We start from the raw sequence: 17,804 nt of genomic DNA, 5'->3' as shown, positions 1-17,804 counted from the left end.
TTATGCAGAAAGTCTGGGAAGGGAGCAGGGCAGTCCTTGGAGCCTGGGCTGCTGGGGAGGAGGAGGAAGAGGCCAGGAAATGCAGGGAAGAGCCCTTCTGAAGGTCCACATTGCTCCTGGGGCCCTGGGCTCCCTCAGCCATCCTGTGAGACTGAGCTGGGCTGTGAGCCTGGATTTTGGGTCAGTCTGAGCTCTCCATCCAGGGCCTCCAGCTTGGAATGGACATGGAGCTGTGGGAACAAGTCCAGAGGAGGCCATGGAGAGGCTGCAGCCAGGCTGGGAGAGCTGGGGGGGCTCCCCTGGAGAGGAGAAGCTCCAGGCAGAGCTCAGAGCCCCTGGCAGGGCCTGAAGGGGCTCCAGGAGAGCTGCAGAGGGACTGGGGACAAGGGCTGCAGGGACAGCACCCAGGGAATGGCTGCCAGTGCTAAAACTAGCTTGGATGGGATCTTGGAGCAGCCTGGGACAGTGGGAGGTGTCCCTGTCCACGGCAGGGGTGGCACTGGGTGGGCTTTGGGGTCCCTCCCAACATGAGCCTTTCTGCGATTTCTCAATAAATTCTGACAGCAAGTCAGGAATTCTGTACTTCCGTTGCCTTGTCAAAGCTACCAAAATTTTTGCTTCTGTGTCTCGAGCTCTTCGTGCTGCAGGTGTTCTTTGCCCAGAGCTGGCCCTGGGAATGCTGGCTTTGGACAGGCAGTGCTGCAGGGATGGATCTGCTGGCTCAGGGGTGGCAGGATGGAACAGCAGCAATGGTGTGGGCTTTTCTTTGACTTCTAAGATTTCTTTGGCATCTTCAGTTTTTCAGGCAGGGATGACTCACTCATCCATTATGTGGTTTCCTGGCTTTCAGATTTCTCTTTCACTCCATGATTATGGCTTTGGATCCCAGTGTGCAGCAGCCAGCACTCGGTGCCGTGGGCTGGGGCTGCCTGGAGCGGTGACTCACGGCTGGCACGGGGGCTCAGGGGGACTTGGATTCCTTCCCACCCCTCACTGGGAGTCTTTCAGAGTACGCTGAACAGAAGCTCTGGCTGCTCCTGGATCCCTGGAAGTGTCCAAGGCCACCTTGGATGGGGCTTGGAGCAGCCTGGGACAGTGGAAGGTGTTCCTGACATGGCAGGGGGTGAGACTCGATGATCTTTGAGGTTCTTCCCAACACAAACCATTTTGGGATTCTGAAAATCACTGGAGAGCTGGTGTGGGCCATGGGATAATCCTGTCCCTTTGCAGAGCAGGAATGTTGATGCTGGGTCCCTGAGAACTGGAGCAGGTGCCACAGGATTGTCCAGTCCCGTGGATTCCTCTGGTGCACAGCACTGCCAGGGCTTTGCAGAGCATTCCCAACACATGGAATCACAGAATCCTACAGTGGCTTGAGCTGGAAGGAACCACAAAGCTGATCTGGCCACGCCCTGCCGTGGGCAGGACACCTTCCACTATCCCAGGCTGGTCCAAATCCCATCCTTGGGCACTTCCAGGGATCCAGGGGCAGCCACAGCTTCTCTGGGCCAAGGCCTCACCACCCTCACAGGGAAAAACTTCCCCCAGTCTCCAATCTAATTCTCCTCTCTTAGTTTAAAACCATTTCTCATGTCCTCTCAGTGTCTGCCTGTGTTAAAAGTCCCTCTCCCATCAGTTTTGGATGGCCCTGGCTGTGGCTGCAGTTCAGATGATTCAGTTTTGTTCCACTGTGGGGTAGGAATATGTCAGCAGTCAGATTACATGGTTTATGGTTATGAAGTAACCCAATCTCCAGTTATTTCAGCTCCTTAGAACTTCCCTGCCCACGGGATGTTTTGGCTTCTGCTGCTCCTCAGAGAAGGCCCTGACGTGGTATTTTGGAGCTGCCCGTGGGCAGAGCCGCTGTGCCTGACAGGGTGGTACCAGAACAGCCTCTGCTATCTTATTTGTTCAGCCCAGGAGAAATGTTCCCCAGGCCTTGGGCTGAGGGAAGCACACAGAGATCCATCCCTGCGGAAGGAAATGGGTGAAGCTGGCACTTGGAGGGGAGCGCCCAGGCCGGGGTGCCCAGATCTGCTCTGGGGAGGTTTGGGAGCCACAGCGAGGGTGGAGTCCTTCCCAAAAACTCTGCGGGACACGGTGGGGGTGTTCCCAGCTAGAGGGGATCGTGTGTTGGGACAGCATGGGCAGCAGGAGGGGTGGGCACTGCCAGGACAGGCAGATGGTGGGGATGGAGATGGGGGCATGTGTTCCCACTCCAGCAAACACCTGCCTTGTCTTTTGGGGTTGTGTGTGATTTCGGCCTGTGTGTTGTTTTTATGGGGTGGAAAGAGTGAAGCACTCGATGAAAAGTAGGGTGACAAAGTTCTGGTGGGGGGGACTGGGTGGAAGCCAGGGATGAAAGGGCTGTGCTGCTGCTGCTGCAGGGAAGGGAAGGGGGAGGATGTTTGGAAGCAATGGGCTGACATTAAATCAGTAAATTGGTGCATGGAGAGGATGAAAAGGGCTGATTGCACTCAGTGGTGAGAGAATTGATGGTAGTAAATAAATGCTGAGCGCGTGCCAAGGAGAGGAGCCCATTTGGGGAAGGAATTTGAAGGTTTTAATTGAGTGTAAGTTCATGACTGTACAATAACCTCCCTTTGCTGCTTAATTCCTTCCTGTGGCTGTGTTCAGCCGTGGATCACACAGGGCTTCCTCCTGCATCAGCGTGACCCTGTGTGGCTTTGTTGTGCTGATCCTGAGACAGGGGCACTCCCAGAGCAGAGACAGCTCTGGCCCCTGGAGCTGGGTACAGCCTGTTTCCCTGGGCACTGTTATTAAATGGTTTGTGAACGTTTAGGGCTGGTCCTTCCAGCAGAGACACCCGAGGGTGTTGGTACTTCTTTGAAAGTCTCTCAGAGATCAAACAGTCCAACCTCTGCTTGGATTTACATTTTTTCTAGACTGTTTAATCTGACTTGGGTACAGGAATTTGTTTTTTTGCATTGTGCAAGGAGCTCTCTTAGAGGAAAAAAGTCTCCTTGAGCTCCTGCTAAAACTTCCACAGTCACTGAAGGGTTGGAGCAACCTGGGACTGGCTGGGGGGGCACGGGATGGGCTTTAAGGGCCCTCCCAACCCCAGCCAGTGTGGGATTCCATGGGGTGGAAAGCTGGCTGAGTGCAGTGAGTCCCTGCTGAGCTGCTCCAGACCCTGCTGTCCCAAGGGTGATGGGAGCCCAGGAGCAAGAGCACGGGGATAATTCCCTGTTCAGCAGATACTTGAAGGCTCTCCTTTGTCTGTTCTGAGCAAACTCCCTGCAGCTGCCAGGTCCCACATCCCAAAACTGCTGGGACAGTCACTCTGGGAGTTTCCACATTAGAAGGGAGGTGGGACATGGATGAGGTCTGTGTTGTCATGGAATCACAGACTGGGTTGGGCTGGGAGGGACCCCAAGGAGTCTGCCAGGGAAAGTAGGTCAGAAGGAACAGGAGAACAAGCATGTGCTACAGTCCTGATTCTGTTTGATAAATCCCTTTTTTTTTTTTTTTGACAAAAAGGATTTCTATGTGAATTTCCCATGTGTTTGTGGCCGAGTGTGGTGTGTTAGAGCTGGAGTCTGACAGTTCTCTCTAGTAAACAAGGTAAACAGCTGGAAGTATAAAACCCCTCAGAGTTCTTCCCTGACACTGGGAATGGCTGGATGCTCTCATAGCTCCATCAGGCTCTGATGTTTGGGAATCAGAGCTGCAAACCCAGGATTATTACTGTGCCCTTTTAGCCTTGCTCTCTGTGCTGCTGCTCTGCAGCAGTGCAAGATGTCAGGGTTTCCAGGGTTCCTTTGCTATTCCTTACCCCTCCGGAGGGAATGGAAATCTCCGGATACACCCCTCACAGCTTAGTGCCTTCGTTAAAATTCCTCAAGTTGTCCTTGGCATTTTTGAGTTGAAACCCAGAGTTCCAGGGGAGGAACCCTGAGCACGGAAGTTCATCCGAGCCCTTGTTTACACGGGTGAAATATGTAAACAGTTCTTTTTCCCCAAATATAGGGCTTTTTTCCTTGGCTGCCCTCCCGGTGTTTATAAAAGCCAGTTATGTAAATGACAATTGTAATAATTAAGCTGCTGTTCGGTGCTGTCCCCAGGGCTGCCGCTGCAGAGCTGGGAGCTGCAGGGGCTTGGGGCATTATTGGAGATAATGGGACCTCGCAGAAGGAAATCGAGGGAAATTAAACAAACAAGATCCTCGTTAGAGAATCTCCCATGAGAAAGGAAAGGTCTGGAATGAAGTGATGTTCCAGGGGAGCTCTGGAGGTCGTCCTCTCCAGCCCTGCCCAGAGCTGCTGGTCCAGGGCCATGTCCTCTTGAGTTTTGGGTGGTCCCATGGCTGGAGCCTCCTCAGCTTCTCTGGGTGACTTGTGCCAGCCGGGACCACCATAAGACACATCTTTGTCATCTGTGACAAAACCACCCCAAAATGCTTTCCATGGTAGGTGAAAATGGCTTCAAATTGCACCGGGGAGGTTCAGGTTGGATATTGGGAGGAATTCCTTAATGGGAGATGTTGTCCAGCCCTGGCACAGGTGCAGTCACATCCCTGGTTGGTTTTCACAGGTGTGGCACCTGGGGACATGGTCAGTGGTGGCCTTGGCAGTGCTGGGGGACACCTGGACTCAATGGTGTCCAAGGGCTTTTCCAAGCTCCAGGGCTCAGTGAAATGCCAGCACTTCAGCCTCAGGGTCCTTTGATGATCTGGGTGGGGGCACCTTTGGGGTGGCAGCAGGAGCCCCGAGCAGAGGCTGCAGAGTGCCTTTGGTGGGGACAGAGAGCCCCAAGGGGCAGGAGGGATGGAAGGGGAGCAGGGGAAATGGAAAGGGGGATTGGGAATGGGGCAGGGGAAATGGAAAGGGGCAGCAGGAGGAATAGAAGGGCCAGCAGGAGGGATGGAAGGGGAGCAGGGGGAATGGAATAGTGGCAGGGGGAATGGAAGGGGTGGAAGGACCATGGAAGGACCAGTGGGAGGGATGGAAGGCCGGCAGGAGGGATGTGAGGAGCAGGAGGGATGGAAGGGGCAGCAGCAGGGATGGAAGTGGGACAGGGGGAATGGAAGGAGCAGCAGGAGGGATGGGAGGGCCAGCAGGAGGGATGGAAGGAGCAGCAGCAGGGATGGAAGGAGCAGCAGGAGGGATGGAAGTGGGACAGGGGGAATGGAAGGAGCAGCAGGAGGGATGGGAGGGCCAGCAGGAGGGATGGAAGGAGCAGCAGCAGGGATGGAAGGAGCAGCAGGAGTGTGAGGCCGGCCCGTGTTGATGTGCCCCGGTTAATGGCCCATCAAAGGCACCCCTGGGGAGGGACAAGGGACTCTTTGTTCTGCTCGGCGGGGCAGAGGCAGCCTGTGAGCCGATGGTGGGAGATAAAGAGCAGGGCTGCAGCCGCCGAGCACGGGATGGAGACAGAAGGTTCCCGGTGACTCAGAGGGCGGGGTGCGAGTGGAGGTGATGTGGAGCCCCAGGAGACAGCCCTGGGAGCACCTGGCAGCAGGTGTCTCCTGGGGAGGCTGCTGGGCCAAAAGTCAGGGCTGGACGTTCTGTTCGTGGCTGTTCTACTTAAACAAAGCCAATTTCGCAGTCATTTTGAGGCTTTTGTTCGCTGGAGGTGTGTTGGAATAGCCTGGTTGCAGTATTGCAAAGCTGCTTGGAGCAGCCTGGGACAGTGGAAGGTGTGGATGAGCTTTAAGGTCCCTTCCCACACAAAGGACGATTCCATGATAGGATCTTTAGGCTTAATCTTCCATCAGTCTCAGGCAAAGTGGCTGGTGCTGGTCTTTGTTCCTTCATTTGGATATTCCTGCCCGGGGAGATAACAGGCAGGGGAATGAGCAGCCCATAGTGGCTGCTGAAATGTTGGGATCGTTCTGTTACCACTTCGGGGTTCTCTGCTGATTAAATCACTGTGCCCCGTATTCAGGCTCCTTTTGGTCTTGATGAAAGCGCCGCATTCCTCCCGGGTTTGGTTTGATTGCTGCTGATGGTGTAGCTGATTATCAGCACCTGGCAGCTCTTGAAAGCCTTGTTTTATTGCTCTTGCTGCTGCTCTCAGTCGATCTTCATTCCTGGCATTTGTGCTGCAAGTACCCAGGGGTTGTCCTTGGGGTGGCAGGAAATCTGGGCAGGAGCCCCTCAATCCTTGACTCCTCCAATCCTGCATCCCTTCAGGTCTCTTTCCCTGGCTGAACCCCTTAGACAGACCTGAGCCAGGGCTCAGGAGTTGCGTGGTCGGGAGGGGGTTAATCTGAATAAACCCATTTTTACAATAACACGACCTTCCCTTCCTATAATCCAAACTTTGCTACAGCGTTGCCATGTTCTCCCCTGCAACAACAAGCACAGGCTCGGAACAAGATAACCATGTAATATTTTGGGAGATATCGTTTAGCCTGGCTTCATTTTTCCTTCTGGAGTCGTGTCCAAGGGCAGCATAAACACAGAGACCATCTCGTGTCCCTGCTCGCTGCCTCGTAGATAGCGGGAGCAGCCAGCACAGAAAGGCCCAGCCAAAGTTCTGAGCCACGAGAGAGCTCTGGCAGGGTAGGAGAGGAACCCCAAATCTCTCCAAGCCAGCCTCGGGGCATCCAGTGCTCTTCTGAGGTCCGGCAGGGTAGGAGAGGAACCCCAAATCTCTCCAAGCCAGCCTCGGGGCATCCAGTGCTCTTCTGAGGTCCATGTGTTTCCAGGTGTCCCTTGAGGAGTGGCCTGGGAAGGGTTCCCAGTTCACTCACTGGTTTGGACCCCAGTTCCCAGTGCTGCTGGACTCCCCTGGCCACATGGACAGACATGAGCTAGCATGGAGTAAACTCCCCGAGGTCTGGGGAGCAGCAGGACACCAGCCCTGCCTCTGCAGGAGGCTGCATCATTGTCCAGGCCATCTTGTCAGTGGGAAGCCATCCCCTTGTCCCCAGTCCCTCTCCTGCCACCCCTTTAGGCCCTGGAAGGGGCTCTCAGGTGTCTCTTCTGCAGGTGAACACCCCCAGCCCCTGCAGCACCTTGCACTTGGCCCTGCTGAGCTCCATGGCCTTGGCATGGTCCCAGCTCTCCACCCTGCCCAGATCCCTGGATTCCCCATCCCTGAGTCTCCTGTCACCACCTGGCAGTGCCATGGAAGAGCTGGATCAGCCCTATTTGGTGCTTGCATGGACTCAGGCACGCAGCAAAATGTAAAGTGTTAGTCTTAGAAAGTACAAAATGATGTGAAAAGCAGCCAGAAGAGCCTGTTCCATAATCAGGAAGAGGGAAGGGTTTTAATTGCCATGTTTTATAAACACACAGCTCTTCCTCCCCAAACGCCCTGGCTGCACGTGGTGCCAACACCAACAGCCTCCAAGGGAGACGTGGAGCTGGGGCTGTGGGCAGGAGCCAGCCCTGCTGGGAGAGCTGTCCCATGGCCGTGTGGAGGGCTGGGACTGCCCCCTGCCCTGCTGGGAGAGCTGCCGCATGGCCGTGTGGAGGGCTGGGACTGCCCCCTGCCCTGCTGGGAGAGCTGCCGCATGGCCGTGTGGAGGGCTGGGACTGCCCCCTGCCCTGCTGGGAGAGCTGCCCCATGGCAGTGTGGAGGGCTGGGCTGAGAGGGACACCCTGCCCTGCTGGGAGATCTGCCCCATGGCAGTGTGGAGGGCTGGGACTGCCCCCTGCCCTGCTGGGAGAGCTGCCCCCTGGCAGTGTGGAGGGCTGGGGCTGCTCCCTGCCCTGCTGGGAGAGCTGCTCCATGGCAGTGTGGAGGGCTGGGGTGAGAGGAGCACACTGCCCTGCTGGGAGAGCTGCTCCATGGCAGTGTGGAGGGCTGGGGTGAGAGGGGCACCCTGCCCTGCTGGGAGAGCTGTCCCATGGCAGTGTGGAGGGCTGGGCTGAGAGGGACACCCTGCCTTGCCCAGCTGGAACTGGGGCCATGGGGTCCAGCTAGCCCCTGCTGGGAGAGCTATCCTGGTGGAGTGTGGAGGGCTGGGCTGGGACAGCGCCCTGCCCTGCCCTGCCCGGCTCCGTGGGCTGTGCCCGCCGTGGCAGCCCGGGCACTGCAGGGCCACGCCGGGGGCTGGTGCTGCTGCCTGACGTGGTGCCCTGTGCCCCTGCAGAGTTCTGCCGCATCGACAAGGCCCTGTGCCACGACGAGGACGAGCAGCTGAGCTTCGAGGCCGTGCGCAACATCCACAAGCAGATGGACGACGACGCCAACGGCAACGTGGACGTGGAGGAGAGCGACGAGGTCAGTCACAGCGGCCGGGCTGCATCCCGTGGGGCTGCATGGAGCCAGGAGAGTGAAGAGGGTATTTATTGCAGGGCCTTCATAGGTCACACCCTGACAGGACTGCAGCCACAGTCGTAGCTCTGCCCGGATGGCAGAGATGGAAGCAAAAGAGGGTTTGGTCATGAGATCTCCCATTTTTATAAGTTTTAGTCCATTTGCATACAGGAGCCAACTGTCCAATTAATAGCTTCAAATGATGAAGTTTCATCCTCCTCGCTCGCTTGCCCACCCTCCTGTTTTCACGTTGTTTGTGCTTTGGGCCTGGAGTTGGAAGAGATTGTCCTTGAGTCTCCAGCTGGAATAGGATAGTTTTGTCTTCCCCACCCTGTGAAAAGATCCCAGTAACACTTAACATAAAGCTAAAAGCTGCACACCAAAACAGAACAGAGAAACTTCAAGCCCAAGGTATGACCAGGGCCTTGCCCAGCCCAGTGCTGGGGCTGCTCTCACAGTCAGGCTGCTGTGGCCAGGGCTGCCCCTGGGCTTGGTGCCTCCTCCTCAGCACAGAGGAAGCCACGTGTCACCTTGAGATGATCCAAGGGGTGTCTCAGCACTGTCACCAGTGCTGGCTGGGGCTTCTCCTCCCTGCTGGGGGCTTGTAGCCCCTTCATTGTTGTCAGAGCAGCTGTGGCTGCTCCATCCCTGGCAGTGTCCAAGGCCAGGTTGGATGAAGTTTGGAGCAGCCTTGGATAGTGGAAGAGGTGCCCTGCCCGTGGCAGGGGATGGAATGAAATGAACTTTAATGTCCCTCCCAACCCAAACCATTCCATGATGTTATGTTTACTGCATTCTTCCAGCAGCCAACTAAAGAGATTTCAAGCCATGTGTGCTCAGTGCAAAAAAAGGAGCAGCTTTTTGTTGTGTCAGCCTTGGACATTTTAGCTGATAAAGGATTGAAGAGAAGGAAAGTTGTTGTTCTTTATTTACACAAGACTGATGGAAATAAGAGTCTGCAGGAAGAGGGAAAGCTCTTTGTTTGCAGTGTTGCCTCAGTTGTGGTGGGTGCTCGTTGGAGGTGAGGAATTCTGTCTTCTAGGGAGAACTGGCAGCTAAACAGGAAAGGCAGAGTGTTGGAAGCTGAAAGGAAGCACGTGGGTGCAGGGATCTGCTGCCACTCACGGGTGGCTCTGCAGGCCCAGGTGACAGAATCCCAGACTGGTTTGGCTGGAAGAGACCTTAAATCCACCCAGTGCCACCCTGCCATGCCAGGGACACCTTCCCCTGTGCCAGGCTGCTCCAGCCCCAGTGTCCAGCCTGGCCTTGGGCACTGCCAGGGATCCAGGGGCAGCCCCAGCTGCTCTTGCAAGCCCAGCCATCACAATGTCCCTCTGGAGCAGTGGCAGTCCCCAGGGACACGGCACAGGCCCCTGGAGCCAGGAGCTGCTGGTTTGGGGTGGCTGTTGCCAGCTTGCAGGGCTGTTCCCTCTGCCTCAAACCCACTTGACTGAGTAATGAAAACCATTGAAAGGCTTCCAGTTGCATTTCCTCCAGCACTTGAGGTGTTCCCTGGAGGCAGTTCCCTGCCCTGGTGGCTGGAGCTGCAGCTCAGCCTCTCCAGGGACTGGGGCAGCCCAGTTCAGCCCAAGTGTGTGTTCCCTGCCATTAAATCAGGAAGAAGGCTCGTGTCCTCAGGGCTGGGCAGAGCTGGCAGTTTTATGTCTCTAAGCAAATCTTGCCCCCACTCCCACTGGAGTCACTGGGAGCTCCTGGTACAAAACACTGCTGGGAACGTGTGCTCAGAGCCTTGGCACAGAGACACTGCCAGGGAGGGAGGAATTCAATGGGTTTTCCACGAGGCTCCAGAGTCACTGCCTTGGTGCTCTTAGTGCCACTCCCCAAACCCCTCTGAGCTGGATCTGAGAGTGCTGAGCCCTGCCAGGGCTGCTCCTGCTCCCAGCACCTCTGCTCTGCTTCTGGCAGGGCAGCAGGCCTGGAAAAGGCTCTGGGGCACCAGGAGAGGCTGAGGCTGGAGCAAAGGAGGCTCAGGGGCCCTTGTGGCTCTGCACAAGTCCCTGGCAGGAGGGCACAGCCGGGGGGTCGGGCTCTGCTGCCAGGGAACAGGGACAGGAGCAGAGGGAACGGCCTCAGGCTGGGCCAGGGCAAGTTCAGGTTGGACATAGGGACAATTCCTCCTGGAAAGGGCTGTCCAGCCTGAGTGGGGCACAGGGGCACAATCCCAGTCCCTCTCCTGCTGCCCACACTGTGGGACCAGCCCAGGGCACAGGGATTTCAGGGCCTGGGGAGCCTCTCCCAGCAATCCCAGCTCCTTGTCCCCAGGGCTGCTCCCAGCCCATTGTCCCCAGGCTGTGTTTGTGCTGGGATTGCCCCGAGCCAGAGGGCTCAGGCTGTTGCATTTACAGCTGGACTCCATGATTTTGGAAGTCTTTTCCAACCTCAGTGATTCCCTGTGCCTGGATTCCATCCATGCAGTTGCTGCTTTACCTCTGCTAAGCTTTTATTGAAGTTGCATTAAGTTCACCTGTCAATAAGCTCTGGAGCCACTCAGTGAGGTATTGCAGGAATTTCCCTCTCTGAGCTGGCTCCTGCTGTGTTCTCCCTGTCAAGGTTATCACTCTTCCCCCACATGGACCCTGCAGTCAGGTTTAACTGCGGGCTGTGGGGGGACAGCTGCTGGGGGATTATTGGGAAGAATGCAGGAGGCTCAAATTTAAACCTTTTACGGGGTTCATGGGCTTCCAGGATGGTCTGGGTTGGGAGAGACTTTAAACCTCATCCAGTTCCACCACCTGCCATGGGCAGGGACACCTTCCATTATCCCAAGCTGCTCTAAGCCTGGTCCAGCCTGGATTGGAACTCTTCCAGGGATGGGCATTGTCCTGCTAGGTTGAGAACTTTATATTTTCATTTATTTTTTTGGCCCTGCCCTTTGGGGGTAGGTAATGGGAGTGTTTTGTTTGGACTGAAACCCTTGCCTGGGCAGCAGGGGACACGCATACAACACAGGTATTTTTAAAATAAATTGTGGGTGGAGTTTTGTCCCACAGCTTCACACTGCCCATGCATCCTCCTTGCAGTTTTCCTGCTGGGAAGTGAATCTTCAATGAACTTTCAGATGACATCAGTGGCCTCGATTAAAGTGAAAGAACTGTCCCTCATGGGGAAATCTTCTAATTAGGGATCTATTCCTGTCTCCACGCTCACAGCAAAGGCAGCTCTGGCTCTTTGGGATGCGGGTGCCCGCTGCCAGGGCTCTGGGATGCTGCCAGCCTGGTTTCCTCAGGAAACAAGGTTTGTGTTGCTGCTCAGCCTTTCTGTGGCTCCTCCCAGAGCCAGATCCCGCTGCTGCCTGGGCTCAGGGGGTGGGGAAGCCTTGGGGACAGGAGTTTTCTGTCCCTTGGGTGGAGCTGGGGCTCAGGGCAGCTGTTGGAGCTGGGCGCACGGTGCGCTCGTGGCACGTGGCCGGTCTGGCCCCTGGCTGGGCACAGCGGGAGCTGGTGCTGGGGAGGGAGGCTGGCACACATCCAGGGATGTGGGAGGGATGGGAAGCTTTGAGAAATCACTTCAGTAGCTGGAGTTTCTGCAGATAAAAAACCCACAGAACGGAGTTCAAGGAGAGGTTGGACAACGCTCTCAGGCACAAGGTGGGATTGTTGGGGCTGTGAAGAGCCAGGACTGGGACTTGATGATCCTGTTGAGTCCTTCCCAACTTAGAATCACATTTTGTGATTCTATGGGGGAAAAAAGCCCTCCAGAAAATCCCATTTTGTGGATCTGCTCATTTCTGAGTGTGCCTTCAGCCAGCAAGTTTGTCCCCAGTCCTTCTGCAGCTCTCCTGGAGCCCCTTCAGGCCCTGCCAGGGGCTCTGAGCTCTGCCTGGAGCTTCTCCTCTCCAGCTGAGCATCCCCAGCTCTCCCAGCCTGGCTCCAGAGGGGCTCCAGCCCTGGAGCAGCTCCATGGCTCCTCTGGGCTCTCTCCAGCAGCTCCAGGTCCCCTCCTGCTGTTGGAGGCCTCAGAGTACCAAGAGCAGCGTTCCCAGGCTGAGTCTTCCCACTGTGATCCCAGCTCCTCCTGGGGTTTGTAGCAGTGCTTCTGGTCCTGTTGCTTTTGGCTGGTTTGACCAGGGTTTGTCTTTCCCTGAGCTTGGTGGGGAGACTCGGGTTTGACTCGGTTTCCTTGTGGATTCACAGCCCGGTGCTCTGGGTGGGATCTTGGAGATGGTCTGGGTGGGATCTTGGAGATGGTCTGGGTGGGACCGTGGCAATGCTCTGGTCCAGGGCTCAGAGCTTTGGGTGTCCAGGCCTGGGATCAGTGGGATCTTTAACGTGCTGCTTTTCAGTGGTTTGCAAGTAGGTCAGTGCTCTGCACAGCGGTTCTTGTGCCTGGGGTTTGGAATATCTGGGATGGTGGAAGGTGCCCCTGTCCATGCCAGGGGAGGAACTGGGTAAACTTTAAGGTCCTTCCCAACCCAAACCAGTCTGGGACTCCAGGATTTTGTCTTTTCCCCAGAAGGTACTGGTGGAAAATGTGCTTGAAGGAGGCTTTGGTGGGCTCAGCCCAGCTGCCCCAGCCCCATCCTGCATCCTGTCCCTGCTCGTTGATGGGGACATCCCAGCCCAGCTCCGTCCCCTCCAGCGAGTCCTTGGGTTTGTTTTGGAGCCCGGGGGAAGCTGAGGGATCACCTTTCCCTTCTGTGCTCCCGAGCTAAATATACAGAGCAGCAGCTGACCTGCTGCAGCCAGAGCTGGAGCTGGAGCAGGAGCAGGGCTGGTGACATGGGTGACATTGCCATGTTCCTGCTGGGGCACGGGGACAGCGCCTCTGGGCCAGGCCTTGGCACAGCTGGAGCCCCAGCCTCGGCCCCTGCTGCAGCCATGTTTACCACATTCTCCCCTTTTCCCATTTCCCACATTTCCCCAGATTCCTCCATTTTCCACATTTCCCAAATGCTCACATTTCCCCAGATTCCTCCATTTTCCACATTTCCCAAATGCTCACATTTCCCCATCTTCTCCAGTGTTCCACGTTTCCCAAATTCTCACATTTCCCACATTGTCATGTTTTCCACATTCCCCAAATTCTCAAATGTTTTCCACATTCCCCACATTTTTCCATTTCCTACATTCCCCAAATTCTCCCATTTTCCACATTTCCTCCCATTCTCCCCATTTCCACATTTCCCCAAATGCTCCCTTTTCCACATTTTCCCATCTTCTCCAGTGTTCCATGTTTCCCAAATTCTCCCATTTTCCACATTCCCCACATTCTCCCCTTTTCCACATTTCCCCACATTCTCTCCATTCCCCACATTCTCCTGTTTTCCACATTCTCCCCTTTTCCCCATTTCCCCAAATTCTCCCATTTTCCATATTCCCCACATTCTCCCCTTTTCCCCATTTCCCCACATTCTCCCATTTTCCCCATTCCCCACATTCTCCCCTTTTCCCCAAATTCTCCAGTTTTCCACATTCCCCACATTCTCCCCATTTCCCCACATTCTCCCATTTTCCACATTCCCCACATTCTCCTTTTTTCCCCATTTCCCCACATTCTTGTTTTCCACATTCCCCACATTCCTGTCCCAGCCCTGTGTGATGCTCAGGCACCATCTCCAGACCTCAGGCTGTTTTTGGGTGTGGGATCAGCCTGTTGCACATGGAGAGCCCAGGGATGGATCTCCAGACCTCAGGCTGTTTTTGGGTGTGGGATCAGCCTGTTGCACGTGGAGAGCCCGTGGAGAGCCCGGGGATGAAGCTGCCTGTGTGGGGATCGTGTCCTGGGGGGTGGGAATGTGGAATTATCCTTGAACTTGGTTCCACCTGTTGGGCTCTGGGATGTGAGTGGTTCTCTGGTGGATTTCACAGCCTGGTTTGGGTTGGGATGGACCCCAAATCCCACCCAGTGCCACCCTGCCATGGCAGGGACAGCTCCCACTGTGCCAGGCTGCTCCAGCCCCAGTGCCCAGCCTGGCCTTGGGCACTGCCAGGGATCCAGGGGCAGCCCCAGCTGCTCTGGGCCCCCACTGAGCTGGGATACATAGATTTATCTGTATTTTGCAGTGGAACTGCCTCCCCTCCTGCCTGTGGCATTTGTTCCAGCTGGGATTTGAAGGTGTAGATCAAATCCAGTAATATTTTTTGGGTTCTTACTCAATTGACATAAAGCTGTTTCCATTGTGCCACTTAGGTGAATTTTTGGGGTTACTATAATTCAAAAAAAAGTTTGGAATCCCAAGACCAAACATTCTAATTAATTATCCATACTCCATTATAAATTAATTTAACGTATTTATTTACTGAATATTTCCTGGCTGGTCTTTCCAGGAACAGAGATATTCAGGGCTACTGCAGGGAATATACTTATATCTGTATAAAAGATAGATGTGTATATCTTATATATCTAATATATCCATCATGTTTTTCTAATTCAGATTTATTATAACTTTCCCATCACAATTAGTACTATTCAGAAATTTCCTTTATGCTCCTCATCTCCCTATAAGATGAAGCAAAGCTTAATCGTGCTGTTAATTCCTCTCCTAGTTCTTGAGGGAAGACTTGAATTACCATGACCCAGCAGTCAAGCACAGCACTTTCCATGGAGAGGACAAGCTCATCAGTGTGGAGGATCTCTGGAAGGCCTGGAAAACATCCGAAGGTAAAAAGGGGCAAAAAGCCAAGAAATCCTTTCCCAGGAGTGCCAAAGAGTTGGGATTGCAGATGCCCTGGGCAGAGTGTGCAGCTCTCAGGAGGAGTGTGCTGCTTTTCCTCCCTTGTGCCAGGCCTTGTGCTCCTCAGCTCCCTTTTTGAGGTGTGGATTCCCAGGATTTCCTTGGGGCTGGTGCTTCCAAACTGTTCTGCTGCACCTGAACGTGCCCACCCAAGGATCAGTTCTTGTTTTGTTCCTCTGCCCTAAAATGTGTGTTAAATACAGCCAAATTCCAGGTTCTTCAAACACCCAGTTCCAGGAATTGTAATGGGGTGATGGCATCCTAAATACTCAGTAGGGCTGCTTGGGAGCTTTCCTGCAGGTTGGGTTTTAATTAGGAGAAACATTTTTAACCTGGGAAGCTCCTTCACAGTGAAAAGAGGGAAGAATAAAATCCAGGAAGTGTCATAAGTACAGTCCACCTAGAAATAACTTAATGCTGTTATTTACCCCAGCATCCAGGGAGGTGGTGGGACTTCAGCTTCTGCTGAGAAACATCCTGAAACCTGGGAATCTTGGAACAAACTTTTGAGATTGGCAAGTGCTTTCACACAGAATTCCACAGAAATCATTAATCCAGTTTTTTCAGTGCTCCTCATCTCTAAAAGAGGAGTTCTGTCTACGTCCATTCCCTGAAATACTGGATATTAATCTTCTCATCAGTTCATCAGCCACAGAAATTTCAGTTTCTCATTTCTGTCCTGTGTTTGGCTTTTCTGTATTAGCCCTTAGATTCCTCTGGGATGTGCTCTGTGTTTCCAGAGCTGTGGGTGCAGCCTCAGGGAGTGCAGCAGTTGCTCCCATTCCCAGGAGCACTGAATGGACCCTGAGCTGCAGCGTGGGTTGAAAACACACTGGGGCTGTGCATGAGGAGAGGAGGCTCCAGGAGAGCTGCAGAGGGACTGGGGACAAGGCCTGCAGGGACAGCACCCAGGGAATGGCTGCCAGTGCCAGAGGGCAGCAATGGATGGGATCTTGGCAATGAGGAATTGTTCCCTGGCAGGGTGGGCAGGGCTGGCACAGGGTGCCCAGAGCAGCTGGGGCTGCCCCTGGATCCCTGGCAGTGCCCAAGGCCAGGCTGGGCACTGGGGCTGGAGCAGCCTGGCACAGTGGGATGTGTCCCTGCCATGGCAGGGTGGCACTGGGTGGGATTTGGGGTCTCTCCCAGTCCGAAACAGTCTCTGTGGTATCCATGTGGTAATTCCAGGGCTGTGTACCCCAGACCAGACTCTCTCCCGTGTTGTTGGGCTGGGATGTGTTGAAAATTCTTGTCCACCTCACTTTAGGAGTGGCACAATTGCCCAGGCCAGGGCTGGAATCACATCCTGGGCATTTCACAGCCCTGTGGATGTGGCACTTGGGACCATGGTCAGGGGTGGCCGTGGCAGTGCTGGGGGTGGCTGGGCTCTGTGGGCTCAGAGGCATTTCCCAGCCTCAGGGATGCTGTGATTCCATGTTTCCCAGTCCCTGTGCCTCCTGTGTGCCAGGAGTGCCTCCTGTAAGAAATATTAATCCCCTTCCAGGCCTGTTTACACACGGCTTTGGCTGGAGTGTGATTTGCTGCCAGCTGGGAAAGGGCAGAAATCATAAAGGGATGGAGGAGAGCATCCCTTGATACTCAGCAGGCCCCTCATGACTGAGCTGCCCCAGCTCTGTCCCTGCCTGCCCAGCCAGGAGTGCCACGCTCTGCAGGGCTGCCCTGGCACACCGGGTGCCCAGTGCTCCTGCTTTCCCTTTCATCATCCTGTAGATCTGGCTGATAGGACAAGTGGCTGCCTTCTGAAGGGTGCTCTGATGTCATGGAACCTCAGGAGTTAGGGGTGGGAGGGACCCTACAGCCCACCCAGGGCCAGCCCTGCCAGGCAGGGAACCTTCCACTGTGCTCCCAGCCCCAGTGTCCAGCCTGGCCTAGGACACTGCCAGGGAAATTTGAAGCCTCATTTTGGAGTTTGAGCTGAAGTCATGAATCAGGCTGGTAGGAAAGGTCTGCTCCCTCCTGTGGGTGTGAAAACAGCTGTGAAGGGCACTGACCTCCCTCAGGGATGGGGTGCCTGGGCCTGTGTCATCTCTTTTCAAGCCATTGCTTTTCCTCCCTTCCATTGCTGCTGTTCCTGGTCACATGCGGAAAGTAAAAAGATATTTCTGCCCCTGAATTATGGCAGAAGATAAAGGCTGTGATGCCTCACGAGGTGCTGGATCTGAGGGTGGCACCTGGGTGAGCTGGCTCTGCCAAAGCTGTGAAAGCAGTGCCAGATCAGTCCCGGGGGTGAGGAGGCAGGGCAGGGTCCTGCTCCTCTGTGCCTGTGGTTCTCCGGCATGCTTCCCAAAAGGAACACCTCACGTGGAGGTGAGAGAAGCCAGGGGCTCTGGAGGAGCCAGGGCTGGCAGTGCTCTGCTGGGGATGTGGCCTCCTGTCCTGTGCAGGGCCTGTGGCTTCTCCCATCCTCCCATCATTGCCATCCTGCTGGTGCCCACAGCCACAGGTGTCCCCTGGTGGGTGGGACAGTGACAGGAGCTCCCTGCAGCCAGGGAGGGTTGGTGGCATCATCTGTGCCACCTGCAGCTGGGTCACCGTGCCAGTGTCCGTGGGGATGGCACCTTCCTTTGGAGCCTTGCTGTCCTCACTCAGCTCTGGGCTCTGCCTCATCTCCCTCAGCTTCATCAGCTCCCTCATCTCCCTGAGCTTCATCAGCTCCCTCAGCTTCATCCACTCAGTTAGCTCTGAGCTCACTCATCTCTCCCAGATCCCTCATCTCCCTCAGGTCTGTGAGCTCCCTCAGCTTCCTCATCTTCATCTTTCTCCACTTCATAGTTCAGTCAGCTCTCTGAGCTCCCTCATCTCCCTCAGCTCCCTCATCTCTCCCGATCTCTCGTCTCATTTATCTGAGCTCCATCTCCCT

The 17,804-nt window shown here is 55.1% G+C and overlaps 1 protein-coding gene across 11 annotated transcripts in view; it reads left to right on the top strand.

Annotated features, from left to right (window-relative positions):
- The window catches only part of STIM1 (stromal interaction molecule 1), a 71,013-nt gene that overhangs the window by 18,036 nt on the left and 35,173 nt on the right, over window positions 1-17,804 (top strand). For all 11 annotated transcript variants that reach the window (XM_039704256.1, XM_039704255.1, XM_039704260.1 and 8 more), the window contains 2 exons: window positions 8,066-8,196; window positions 14,739-14,853. In XM_039704256.1, the coding sequence (XP_039560190.1) occupies window positions 8,066-8,196; window positions 14,739-14,853 (246 nt within the window). The remainder of the gene's footprint in view (window positions 1-8,065; window positions 8,197-14,738; window positions 14,854-17,804) is intronic.

This window comes from Passer montanus, unplaced genomic scaffold (genome assembly GCF_014805655.1).
Source record: "Passer montanus isolate IOZ18808 unplaced genomic scaffold, ASM1480565v1 scaffold171, whole genome shotgun sequence".
In the NCBI taxonomy this organism is placed as follows: Eukaryota; Metazoa; Chordata; class Aves; order Passeriformes; family Passeridae; genus Passer; species Passer montanus.
The sequence above is the reverse complement of the archived record's forward strand: the minus strand, read 5'-3'. Positions and strand labels throughout refer to the sequence as shown.